The following is a 14506-nucleotide window of genomic DNA, read 5'->3' on the forward strand; positions in this document are numbered from 1 at the left end:
GCTCTGGCTCCAGTGCCTAATACAGGGCAGCTAGAATGTACATGTAGAAATTAATGATGTTTCTCTTGTCTTTCTTGGCAATACCTTACTGACAGGAAATAGAAAAAAAGGGGGTAGGGGGAATTTCATCAGTACTCATTATTATCAGCACAGCTAATTATGCAAATTAATACTTTTAAACCCCAGATTCGTTTAATTTGATGATTAATACATATCATGGGTTAACAAACGTGTAGATTTCTAAATGGGATGGGTGCTTTTTTTTTTTTTTTTTTTTTTTTTTTTTTTTTTTTTCATTGACGGGGTTTATCAACATTTTTCTTATCCCAGAATTGACAGGTTATTATTAATAAGGGTAAGAATGTCATTACATAAGTACTTCAAGAATTAATAGCACAGCTAATTACCTTTAGACTGCAGTATATTCAAGTGAAGTAAGGACATTTGCATTTCACTTGTTATACATGCAATTTCACTTTAAGTGATTGTTGTATTATGGTTAGTTTTGTTAAGTTGCCTTTTAATGAGCCTAGTGTTGCATTTATTTTTTTTTTTGTTTGTGGAGGCTTTGTCCACCTGTTCATCCGCACATAGAAAGAAATTAAATTAGGTATGAAAACAGACGAATAAGGGATTTTAGTTTTATTATAGTATTTTATTAACATTGATAAATACACATCTTGTAGAATTGTCAGGTGTAAGTGTAACAGTAAACTGCAATTTTTAGCAGTAAAAGTATATTTCAGATGAGGGAAAGGCATAACCTTGATACCCCTCTGTACTGGCTTTTTGATAAGTATGTATTGTATTTGTCTACTACAAGAAGGCATTTTTATATATAAAGTAAAATGAGAAGCAGTGAAAGATATAAATATATATATATATATATATATCTTCACAAATGATGGCAAGAATACATTGTCAACAGATTAAAGCTCCATATATTAATTTCAGTTGCATATATAAAGATTTGTGATACAAAAAAAAGGCCATCGGAAAGCCTGGTTCAGCTACTCCACATTTCACTTGAAACCCGAGCTCGTGCCCAGTGGCTCTACAAAGCGTAGCCCCTATTTCCATGGGTTCGCTAGAAAGGTTAGTCGAGCATCCCTCAAATTCTTAGGAAAGGATAAAATAGTGATTCAAATGATACAAGAGAAAGCTTGGCTTCAGCACTTCATGATACCCAGGAAGCCAGGGTACGACATCCCATGGCTCATTGGAATGTTTAGCTCTGATACACCTTGGTTCCCTGAAAAGTATGATTGCAGCACCCTATGTGTTAATTGTCACATGCCGTGCGGTAGTTGACTATGACAACAGCAACCCATGGTTCATGCCCTGCAAATCCTGTTGCCAGGATTGACGAGATATAGGTTCTGGCTTCAGCACCCTCTGGGTCACTGGGAAGTCCAGCTGTCATACTTCTTGATTCACTGGAGTCAGGTGACATTGCCTCAGGAACCAGTGTAAAATCTGTCTTCTTGAGCTGTTAATGACCTTCGTTGTTTATACAGCAGATAATTTGAAATAATCAGTGTCTGCAAGAACCAGTGATATACTGTGGGAAGCCCCATTAACATTCACAGAAAGTGTCTCCATAACACATTGTGGGTCATTGTTTTTGGTTTTCTAGTAGCCATTAACACCATGAATTAGCCGTGAGTTATTGGCTAAGATTATGTGCCAGACCATAATCTGCAAATTGATGCATGATCTTTCGAGACCTCCACCATGTGCTGGAAGTGTGGTATATAAATATCGAATTACTTTCACCTGCTTGTGTGAATAGTATGTGATCACTGCCAGTCAAAATGAGACAGATTTTGCTTTTATGCTTATGAATTATATAGTTAACGCTCCTGTTCAACCAGAATATGCAAGATTTCAGTAAAAATTGGATAAATCCATTTTAATACTTGGATTCAGAGTGAAGTAATTTTTTTTGGCAAATTATGCTAGATCCTGGTGTATATTACTTAAGTAGGCTTTGGCATTACACAATATCAGTAAGACTATTCCTATTGAGGGTAAAATAAATCCCTCTGCTCAAATCATACAGCAGTCAGATGAACAGTGAGGAAAGAATAAAAGTTCTGAGTAGTAACTCATAAGGAATATAATTGTTATAGGTGGAAATCACTTGAAAATACGGCAGAACAAGTCATATTTTAAGTTATTCTACATTCTGTGGCAAGGCATTTAAACCAAAATTTTACATTATACGAAAATTATGGATGAAACGCTAAGCTCTTAATCCAAAGGATTATGTGTTTATCACAATTTACCCTTAATTATGACTGCATCAATTATTTTTATAAACTGGTTCCCTCATTTCTATGGGTCATGGGACTCTAAAGGAAGAGAAATGTATTAAAGCGAATGAGTAACCATAGGAGTAAGAGGTGTAAAACAGGAACCTTGACCAGTTTTAGCAGTCATAGATACTTAGCAATGATGAATTGCGTAAGTGGATATACAGCTTAAACAGTTTAGAACTGGTTGCTTTATCAGAAGATTAAGGCAGCATTTATGACCCGAGGAGTCTCATATCTTACCATGAATGGTTGACACGACTGTGCAACTTACATAGCACCCTCACCAATATGATGAAATATCTGGAACCAAATTGATATATAAAAATAGTCTCAACCTTTATTATCCACTACAGTTGGCTTCAGATATTCTCATAAAAACCCATAAAGCTCTTTCACCACAACCCTGTATTGAAAAAATTTTCTTATTTACAAAGACAAGTATATGTACAGTGCAAATTTCTCTCCATCAGTCTCCAGTGGACGGACTGTCTCCTGCAGGTCACCCTCAGCAAATGGGGACTCTCGGAGACCCTCAGAGATCACAACCTTTAGCCTTGAGTACATGGATAACCTAGAAATAACCCAGATTTTTTTATTCCATTTTTTTGGGCATGGCTGTGTTGAAGGACCAATGGAGAAGCAAGGACGCTAATTGTGGATCACAGTACTGAAGAGTGACTCTAGTAATGGTGATGTAAGAGCATAGTGATAAGGAGGGCTATGGTGGTAAGGATTATCGTTGGGCTGTACATCATGCCGGTGCCAATCTCGGTGACTGTAGCTGGTAGCTCCAAGTCCTGAGGGTCCTGAAAGGGATATATACATCTCAAGATCTTCACAAATCATTCTTTCTGCCATTAAAGTTTTCTCAAACAATTACTCTGAACAGAAGGAATATTATTCCATGTTTAATCAAAGAGCCCATCGTAAATTTGATATATTCAACTTTTCTGCTGATTCTTGTGCTGTATGCAACTGACTGAAATGCAGTGGCCAGTACTAACCTGTTGTTGTCGATTTAGTTCAATGATCTGTTGCTCACACTGTCCAGGATCACAATCGTCTAAGTCACAGATGTCACATAGTGTGGCTGGTAGTGCTTTGTAGAACTGGCGGGCCTGGCGAGCTAGTGGGCACAGTGGTACATTTAGAAGACATACTGGTAGAAGTCAATATATGTTAAAAAGTCTGATAAAGCAAGACATGCATTTATAAAACTAACATCAATTACAGGATGTTTCTGTTCATGTTAGCTTTGTCATATGAAAAGCATACTCTTAATACTTGTAGTAGCATTTTCCATATGAATGTTTGGGACTTGGAAATTCCAAGAAAACTGCTTCATTCAAACATACAACTTATGGTATACCTAGCCACAATAACATAAGGAACAGTCTCATGAGTTTTATAAACAACGCTCAGATGAAAAAGAAACGTGGATATAGCAACCAGATTAGTGTACATCTTACAGGTGTCATAGTAGTCATAGATGCGGACAGGCGAAGCTTTCTGGAAGGCCACTTTGTTGACTCTGTAGGCAGCAACAGTAGGGCACACTTCCACTGATGTCAAATAGTCAAAGTACACTCGCACTCCTGAATCATCTGCCTTTTTCTCCACCAACTTGACTCCCGTGTAGTCGTAAAGACCTATTAACACATAAACGGAAGGTGTCTCTTGCAGATCATTAATAAATGAGAAGCAATTTCTGAGAATCATAGATATCATAAGTGTATTCACTATATTTCATAAGCATCATGAAGCCAGTTACAAGGGATTACAAAAGATGACTAACAACATTAGATCACTTACCAGGAATAAGATCATTATCAACAATATACCCTGACGGGAGTGACACATCTAATACAGCCATGTTGCTTTTATTGCCTGCAGTATACCTGAAGGGGAAGATGAACTTTAGTTACTATAATATTATAATATGTTTTCAGATGTAACTTGTGATGTATGGATGAAAGGCTGAAGATGGTATGGCCCGGTAAAATGCTTGGCAGATCTTAGGTTAGCCAGTTAGATATGCAGTCGTTGACATGAAGGTACTATAGGTAAAGTTCAAGAAATGGGTGGATGCACCGAGTGAATCTAACTGAGCTCGAGAATGTAAAACCATTTTGCATGCAAAAGTATTATTCATTTCCCTCTTTAATGTTTCATACCTGAAACTAAATATTCATGCCTGTATGCTTGTCCTGCCTTTTGGCAAAATGGTAGGAGCAACTGATAAACTGTAGTAGGTAGGAACATTAGGTAAAAGTAGTAGGTGGGAATGTTAGGCAGATGCCACAGGTAGAAAAAATCAGTGGGAACATTAGGTAGGAGCCTCTGCAAGCACTGCGCTAGAGTTGCCCTCTGCCAGTAGCTTGTCAAAGGTGAGACACTTAGAGGCTAAGAAGCCACACTGGAGTACACTAGTTATGGAGACTCCATTGTTGTGGCCACCCCCTTGAGGGAGTTCCAGGAGAGAACAGGCATCAGAGATATTGATGCAGATAAAATCTATATCTGACATATGCTTACATGAAGTACTGCATTATGTGAAACATTATGTACAGTGACTTACCCAGTACAGGTAGTGAGTCTGAGACGGTTAGTGTCTGTGGTTCGATCAAGCTGTGGGTCGAGGGAGAAGGACGGCTTAGGCCCTGTGACACGAACATTGTAGTGATAAGTAACTTGCAGCACAGCGACCCCAGTCCCTGATGCTGTCAAATCCACCTTCTCAGTGTCACTTGGCAACTGTAATGAGAATTTTTTATTACAAATGTATTTCTATGTATGTATATGTGTGTGTATGGACATTTATGTGTATAAGAGTGGATGGGCCATTCTTTGTCTGTTTCCTGGCGCTACCATGCCGACACAGGAAACAGTGTTAGGACGATACTTGCAAGGAAGAAGTGCAGATGACTGGGAGATGTATGAAAGAAAGCAGTACGAGGTTAAGAGAAAAGTGCAAAGGTTAAAAAAGAGGGCAGATGGGAGTTAGGGTGAGAGAGTATCATTAGACTCTATGGAGAATAAAAAGTAAAAAGGTGCTTTGAAAGTAGGTAAATAACATGCATAAGACGAGAACAAATGGGAACATCAGTGAAGGGGGCAAGTAGGAAAGTAATAAAAGGTAGTGAAGTGAGAAGGAGATGGAGTGAGTATTTTCAAGGTTTTGTTGAATGTGTTTGATGATGGAGTGGTAGATATATAGGGGCTTTGGTCAGGGTGATGTGCGAAGTGAGAGGGTCAGTGAGAATGGTTTGGATGAGAGAGAAGAGGTAGAGATAGCTTTGTAAAAGATGAAATCTGGTGGCTTTGGATGGTATTCTAGTGGAATTTATTAAAAAGGGTGAATTTATTGTTAATTGGTTGGTAAGGATATTCATTGTACGTATGGATCATGGGGAAGTGCCTGAGGATTGGTGGAATGCATGCATAGTGCCATTGTACAAAGGCAAAAGGGATAAAGGTGAGTGTTCAAACTACAGACGTATAAGTTTGTTAAGTATTCCTGGGAAATTATATGGGAGGGTATTGATTGAGAGGGTGAAGGCATGTACAGAGCATCAGATTGGGGAGGAGCAGTGTGGTTTCAGAAGTGGTAGAGGATGTGTGGATCAGGTGTTTGCTTTGAAGAATGTATGTGAAAAATACTTAGAAAAACAAATGGATTTGTGTGTAGCATTTATGGATCTGGAGAAGACATATGATAGAGATTCTTTGTGGAAGGTAGTAAGAGTATATGGTGTGAGAGGTAAGTTACTAGAAGCACTATAAAGTTTTTACCAAGGATGTAAGGCATGTGTGTGACAAGGAAGGGAGGAGAGTGATTGGCTTCCAGAGAATGTCAGTCTGTGGCAGGGGTGTGTGTGATGACTCATGGTTGTTAATTTGTTTATGTATGGGGTAGTTAGGGAGGTAAATGCAAGAGTTTTTGGAGAGAGGGGCAAGTATGCAGTCTGTTGGGGATGAGAGGGCCAGGGAAGCGAGTCAGTTGTTGTTTGCCAATGGTACAGCTCTGGTTGCTGATTTGATTGAGAAACTGCAGAAGTTGATGACTGAGTTGGAAAAGTGTGTGAAAAGAGAAAGCCGAGAGTAAATGTGAATAAGAGCAAGGAAGATATTAGGTTCAGTATGGTTGAGGGACAGGTTAATTGGGATGTATGTTTGAGTGGAGAAAAATTGGAGAAAGTGAAGTGTTTTAGATATCCGGGAGTGGACTTAACAGCGAATGGAACCATGGAAGCGTAATCGAGTCACAGGTTGGGGAAGGGGCAAAGCTTGTGGGAGTGATGAAGAATGTGTGGAAGGAGAGAACTTTATCTCGGAGATAAAAAATGGGTAGGTTTGAAGGAAGTGTAGTTCCAACAGTGTAATAGGTTGCAAGGCATGGGTTATAGGTAGGTTTGTACAGAGGAGGGTGGATGTTTTGGAGATGAAATGTTTGAGGACAATATGTGATGTGAGGCAGTTTGATCGAGGAAGTAATGAAAGGGTAAGAGAGATGTGTAGATATAGAAAGAGGATGGTTGAGAGAGCAGAAGAGGGTGTATTGAAATCATTTGCACATATGGGGAGATTGAGTAAGGAAAGATTGACAAAGCAAATGTAAGTGTCAGAGGTGGAGGAAACAAGTTGAAACGGGAGACCAAATTGAAGGGGGAAGGATGGGGTGAAAAAGAATTTGAGCAATTGGGCCTGAATCAGTGAGAGGCATGTAAGGCATAGAGTGAATTGGAACGATATGGTATACCGGGGTCGACATGCTGTCAGTGGGCTGAACCAGGACATGTGAAACGTCTGGGGTAAACCATGGAAAGGTCTTTGGGGCCTGGATGTTGATAGGGAGCTGTTCTTTTGGTGCATTACACGTGACAGCTACAGACTGAGTGTGAACAAATGTGGCCTTTTTTGTCTGTTTTCCTGGCGCTGCCTCACAGAAGCAGGAGGTAGCGATGCTGTTTCCTGTAGGGTGGGGCAGTGCCGTGCGAGAATGGATGAAGGCAAGCAAGTATGAATATGTACATGTGTATATATGTATATGTATGCAGGTATATGTGTATATGTATGTGTGTATGGGCATTTGTGTATATATATATATATATATATATATATATATATATATATAATATATATATATATATATATATATATTATATATATATATATATGTGTGTGTGTATGTGAGTGGATGGCCCATCCAGTCATATACACATATATATACATATATGCCCACACACACATATACCTGCATACACATACATATACATATATATACACATGTACATATTCATACTTGCTTGCCTTGCATCTATTCCTGGTGCTACCCTGTCCCACAGGGAACAAACCGGTGTAGCCAGGAAAACAGAAAAGACCACATTCGTTCACACTCAGTCTCTAGCTGTCATGTGTAACGCACTTAAACCACAGTTACCTATCCATATCCAGGACCCACAGACCTTTCCATGGTTTACCCCAGACGTTTCACATGTCCTGGTTCAGCCCACTGACAGCATGTCGACCCCGGTATACCATATCGTTCCAATTCACTCTATGCCTTACATGCCTCTCACTCTCCTGTATATTCAGGCCGCAATCACTCAAAATCTTTTTCACTCCATCATTCCACCTCTAATTTGGTCTCCTGCTTCTCCTCGTTCCCTCCACCTCTGACACATATATCCTCTTTGTCAATCTTTCCTCACTCATTCTCTCCATGTGATCAAACCATTTCAATACACCCTCTTCTGCTCTCTCAACCACACTCTTTTTATTACCACACATCTCTCTTACCCTTTCATTACTTACTCGATCAAACCACCTCACACCACATATTGTCCTCAAACATTAAATTTCCAACACATCCAACTTCCTCCATACAACCATACATAGCTATAACCCATGCCTTGCAACCATATAACACTGTTGGAACTACTCTTCCTTCAAACCTACCCATTTTTTCTCCGAGATAAAGTTCTCTCGTTCCACACATTCTTCATCACTCCCACAAGCTTTGCCCCTTCCCCCACCCTGTGACTCGATTACGCTTCCGTGGTTCCATTCGCTGCTAAGTCCACTCCCAGATATCTAACACACTTTACTTTCTCCAATTTTTCTCCACTCAAACATACATCCCAATTAACCTGTCCCTCAACCGTACTGAACTTAATAATAACCTTGCTCTTTATTCACATTTACTCAACTTTTTCCTTTCATACACTTTTCCAACTCAGTCATCAACTTCTGCAGTTTCTCAATCAAATTAGCAACCAGACCTGTACCATTGGCAAACAACAACTGACTCACTTCCCTGGCCCTTTCATCACCAACAGACTGCATACTTGCCCCTTTCTCCTAAACTCTTGCATTTACCTCCCAGGGTAACTACCCCATACATAAACAAATTAAACAACCATGGAGTCATCACACACACCCCTGCCACAGACCGACATTCACTGGAAACCAATCACTCACCTCCCTTCCTTCTCACACACATGCCTTACATCCTTGGTAAAAACTTTATAGTGCTTCTAGCAACTTACCTCCCACACCATATACTCTTACTACCTTCCACAAAGAATCTCTATCATATGTCTTCTCCAGATCCATAAATGCTACACACAAATCCATCTGTTTTTCTAAGTATTTTTCACATATATTCTTCAAAGCAAACACCTGATCCACACATCCTCTACCACTTCTGAAACCACACTGCTCTTCCCCAATCTGATACTCTGTACATGCCTTCACCCTCTCAATCAATACCCTCCCATATAATTTACCAGGAATACTCAACAAACTTATACGTCTGTAGTTTGAAAACACTTACCTTTATCCCCTTTGCCTTTGTACATTGGCACTATGCATGATGCATTCCGCCAATCCTCAGGCACTTCATCACGATCCACACCTACAAAGAATATCCTTCCCAACCAATCAACAACACACACGTTCATCCCTTCTTTTAATGAATTCCAGAACAAAAGTTGATTGGGATGCAAGTTTGAATTTAGAAAAATTGGTGGAAGTGAAGTATTTTAGATATCTGATACTGGACTTTATCAGTGAATGGAATTAATTATAGAAGTGGTATTGAGTCACAGGGTGGTGGAAGGGGTGAAGCTTCTGGGAGTGATGAAGAATGTGTGGAAGGAGAGAACTTTATCTCGGAGAGAAAAAATGGGTATGTTTAACTTCAAGTAGTCAATGTTATATGGTTGCAAGGCATGGGTTATAGGGAGGATTGTACAGAGGAGGGTTGATGTGTTGGAAATGAAATGTTTGAGGACAATATGTGATGAGGCAGTTTGATCGAGGATGTAATGAAAGGGTGAGATGTGTGGAAATAGAAAGAGGGTGGTTGAGAGAGCAGAAGAGGGTGTATTGAAATCATTTGCACATATGGAGAGATTGAGTAAGGAAAAATTGACAAAGCAAATGTAAGGGGTCAGAGGTGGAGGGAAAACAAGTTGAAATGGGAGACCAAATTGGAGATGGAAGGATGGAGTGAAAAAGGTTTTGAGTAATTGGGCCTTAACATACATGAGAGTGGGAAGCATGCAAGGAATAGAGTGAATTGGAACGATGTGGTATACCAGGGTCGATGTGCTGTCAGTGGCCTGAACCAGGGCATATGAAACATCTGGGTTAAACCATAGAAAGGTCTTTGGGGCCTGGATGTGGATAAGGAGCTGTGGTTTTGGTGCATTACACATGACAGCTCTAGTAGAGACTGAGTGTGAACAAATGTGGTCTTTTTTGTCTCTTTTCCTGGCGCTGCCTCACAGAAGCAGGAGGTATCGATGCTGTTTCTAGTAGGGTGGGGTAGCACCAGAATGGATGAAGGCAAGCATGAATATGAACATGTGTATATATGTAAAATGTCTGTGTATGTGTATGTATATATGTTATGTGTGTATTGGCATTTATGTATACATGTGTATATGAGTGGATGGTCCATCCACTCACATACACATATATACATAAATGCACACACACACACATATACATATAAACATATACCTGCATACACATACATATACATATATACACATGTACACACATTCATACTTGCTTGCCTTGCATCTATTCCTGGCGCTACCCTATCCCACAGGAAACAATCCCGTGGAGCCAAGAAATCAGAAAAGACCACATTCGTTCACACTCAGTCTAGCTGTCATGTGTAATGCACTGAAACCACAGCTCCCTATCCACGTCCAGGCCCCACAGACCTTTCTATGGCTTACCCCAGACGTTTCACATGTCCTAGTTCAGTCCACTGACAGCACGTCCACCCTGGCATACCACATCATTCCAATTCACTCTATGCCTTACATGCCTCTCACCCTCCTTTATGTTAAGGCCCAATAGCTCAAAACCTTTTTCACTCCCTCCTTCCACCTCCAATTTGGTCTCCCATTTCAACTTGTTCCCTCAACCTCGGACACTTACATTTGCTTTGTTAATGTTTCCTTACTCTCTATATGAGCAAATAATTTCAATACATCCTCTTCTGCTCTCTCAACTACCCTCTTTCTATTTCCACACATCTCTCTTACCCTTTCATTACATCCTCAATCAAACTGCCTCACATCACATATTGTCCTCAAACATTTCATTTCCAACACATCAACCCTCCTCTGTACAACTCTACCTATAACCCATGCCTTGCAACCATATATCATTGTTGGAACTACTCTTCCTTCAAACATACCCATTTTTTCTCTCCGAGATAAAGTTCTCTCCTTTCACACATTCATTCTTCATCGCTCTCAGAAGCTTCGCCCCTTCCCCCACCATGTGACTCAATTGCACTTCTATAATTAATTCCATTCACTGCTAAGTCCACTCCCAGATACCTAAAATACTTCACTTCCACCAATTTTTCTCTCTTCAAACTTGCATCCCAATTAACTTGTAGTGGAATTTATTAAGAGAAGGGATGAATGTGTTGTTGATTGGTTTGAAGGATATTCAGTGTATGTGTGGGATCGTGATGAAGTGCCTGAGGATTGCCGGAATGCATGCACAGTGCCATTGTACAAAGGCAAAGGGGATAAAGTTAAGTGTTCAAACTACAGAGTATACATATAAGTTTGTTGAGTATTTGTGGGAAATTATATGGGAGGGTATTGATTGAGAGGGTGAAGGCATGTACACAGCATCAGATTGGGGAAGAGCAGTGTGGTTTCAGAAGTGGTAGAGGATGTGTGGATCAGGTGTTTGCTTTGAAGAATGTATGTGAAAAATACTTAGAAAAAGAAAAACAGATGGATTTGTGTGTAGCATTTATGGATCTGGAGAAGACATATGATAGAGATTCTTTGTGGAAGGTAGTAAGAGTATATGGTGTGGGAGGTAAGTTGCTAAAAGCACGAAAAAGTTTTTCCCAAGGATGTAAGGCATGTGTGTGAGAAGGAAGGGAGGTGAGTGATTGGTTTCTAGTGAATGTCGGTCTGTGGCAGGGGTGTGTGTGATGACTCCATGGTTGTTAATTTGTTTATGTATGGGGTAGTTAGGGAGGTAAATGCAAGAGTTTTTGGAGAAAGGGGCAAGTATGCAGTCTGTTGGGGATGAGAGGGCCAGGGAAGTGAGTCAGTTGTTGTTTGCCAGTGGTACAGCTCTGGTTGCTGATTTGATTGAGAAACTGCAGAAGTTGATGACTGAGTTGGAAAAGTGTGTGAAAAGAGAAAGCCAAGAGTAAATGTGAATAAGAGCAAGGAAGGTATTAGGTTCAGTATGGTTGAGGGACAGGTTAATTGGGATGTATGTTTGAGTGGAGAAAAATTGGAGAAAGTGAAGTGTTTTAGATATCCGGGAGTGGACTTAACAGCGAATGGAACCATGGAAGCGTAATCGAGTCACAGGTTGGGGAAGGGGCAAAGCTTGTGAGAGTGATGAAGAATGTGTGGAAGGAGAGAACTTTATCTCGGAGATAAAAAATAGGTAGGTTTGAAGGAAGATTAGTTCCGACAATGTAATAGGTTGCAAGGCATGGGTTATAGGTAGGGTTGTACAGAGGAGGGTGGATGTTTTGGAGATGAAATGTTTGAGGACAATATGTGATGTGAGGCAGTTTGATCGAGGAAGTAATGAAAGGGTGAGACAGATGTGTAGATATAGAAAGAGGATGGTTGAGAGAGCAGAAGAGGGTGTATTGAAATCATTTGCACATATGGGGAGAATGAGTAAGGAAAGATTGACAAAGCAAATGTAAGTGTCAGAGGTGGAGGGGAACAAGTTGAAACAGGAAACTAAATTGGAGGTGGAAGGATGGGGTGAAAAAGAATTTGAGCAATTGGGCCTTAATCAGTGAGAGGCATGTAAGGCATAGAGTGGATTGGAACGATGTGGTATACCAGGGTCGATGTGCTGTCAGTGGCCTGAACCAGGGCATATGAAATGTCTGGGGTAAATCATAGAAAGGTCTTTGGGTCCTGGATGTGGATAGGGAGCTGTGGTTTTGGTGCATTACACTTGACAGCTCTAGTAGAGACTGAGTGTGAACAAATGTGGCCTTTTTTGTCTGTTTTTCTGGCACCGCCTCACAGAAGCAGGAGGTAGCAATGTTGTTTCCTGTAGGGTGGGGTAGCGACAGAATGGATGAAGGCAAGCAAGTAAGAGTATGTACATGTGTATATATGTAAAATGTCTATGTATGTGTATATTTATGTGTATTGGCATTTATGTATTATGTGTATATGAGTGGATGGCCCATCCAGTCATATACACATATATATACATATATGCCCACACACACACATATACCTGCATACACATACATATACATATATATACACATGTACATATTCATACTTGCTTGCCTTGCATCTATTCCTGGTGCTACGCTGCCCCACAGGAAACAAACCAGTGTAGCCAGGAAAACAGAAAAGACCACATTCGTTCACACTCAGTCTCTAACTGTCATGTGTGATGCACTTAAACCACAGCTCCCTATCCATATCCAGGACCCACAGACCTTTCCATGGTTTACCCCAGACATTTCACATGTCCTGGTTCAGCCCACTGACAGCATATCAACTCCAGTATACCATATCATTCTAATTCACTGTATCCCTTACATGCCGTTCACTCTCCTGTATTATTATATTCAGGTCCCAATCACTCAAAATCTTTTTCACTCCATCATTCACCTCTAATTTGGTCTCCTGCTTCTCCTCATTCCCTCCACCTCTGACACATATCCTCTTTGTCAATCTTTCCTCACTCATTCTCTCCATGTGATCAAACCATTTCAATACACCCTCTTCTGCTCTCTCAACCACACTTTTTATTACCACACATCTCTCTTACCCTTTCATTACTTACTCAATCAAACCACATATTGTCCTCAAACATTTAATTTCCAACACATCCACCCTCCTCCGTACAACCATACATAGCTATAACCCATGCCTTGCAACCATGTAACATTGTTGGAACTACTCTTCCTTCAAACCTACCCATTATTGCTCCAAGATAAAGTTCTCTCCTTCCACACATTCTTCATCACTCCCACAAGCTTTGCCCCTTCCCCCACCCTGTGACTCGATTACGCTTCCATGGTTCCATTCGCTGCTAAGTCCACTCCCAGATATCTAACACACTTTACTTTCTCCAATTTTTCTCCACTCAAACATACATCCCAATTAACCTGTCCCTCAACCATATTGAACCTAATACCTTCCTTGCTCTTATTCACATTTACTCTCAACTTTTTCCTTTCACACGCTTTTCCAACTCAGTCATCAACTTCTGCAGTTTCTCAATCAAATCAGCAACCAGACCTGTACCACTGGCAAACAACAAATGACTCGCTTCCCTGGCCCTCTCATCCCCAACAGACTGCATACTTGCCCCTTTCTCCAAAACTTGCATTTACCTCCCTAACTACCCCATACATAAACAAATTAAACTACCATGGAGCCATCACGCACCCCTGCCACAGACTGACATTCACTGGAAACCAATCACTCACCTCCCTTCCTTCTCACACACATGCCTTACATCCTTGGTAAAAACTTTATAGTGCTTCTAGTAACTTACCTCTCACACCATATACTCTTACTACCTTCCACAAAGAATCTCTATCATATGTCTTCTCCAGATCCATAAATGCTACACACAAATCCATTTGTTTTTCTAAGTATTTCTCACATACATTCTTCAAAGCAAACACCTGA

General features: G+C 40.4%; 1 protein-coding gene across 9 annotated transcripts in view; it reads right to left on the reverse strand.

The window, feature by feature from the left end:
* Positions 1-627: 627 nt before the first annotated feature.
* LOC139762910 (CD109 antigen-like) overlaps positions 628-14506 on the reverse strand; it is a 77847-nt gene continuing 63968 nt past the window's right edge. For all 9 annotated transcript variants that reach the window (XM_071688157.1, XM_071688160.1, XM_071688155.1 and 6 more), the window contains 5 exons: positions 4897-5072; positions 4131-4216; positions 3788-3967; positions 3323-3444; positions 628-3124 (listed from right to left, as the gene is read on the reverse strand). In XM_071688157.1, the coding sequence (XP_071544258.1) occupies positions 2999-3124; positions 3323-3444; positions 3788-3967; positions 4131-4216; positions 4897-5072 (690 nt within the window). In that variant the 3' untranslated portion in view covers positions 628-2998. The remainder of the gene's footprint in view (positions 3125-3322; positions 3445-3787; positions 3968-4130; positions 4217-4896; positions 5073-14506) is intronic.

This window comes from Panulirus ornatus, chromosome 45, assembly GCF_036320965.1.
Source record: "Panulirus ornatus isolate Po-2019 chromosome 45, ASM3632096v1, whole genome shotgun sequence".
Lineage (NCBI taxonomy): Eukaryota > Metazoa > Arthropoda > Malacostraca > Decapoda > Palinuridae > Panulirus > Panulirus ornatus.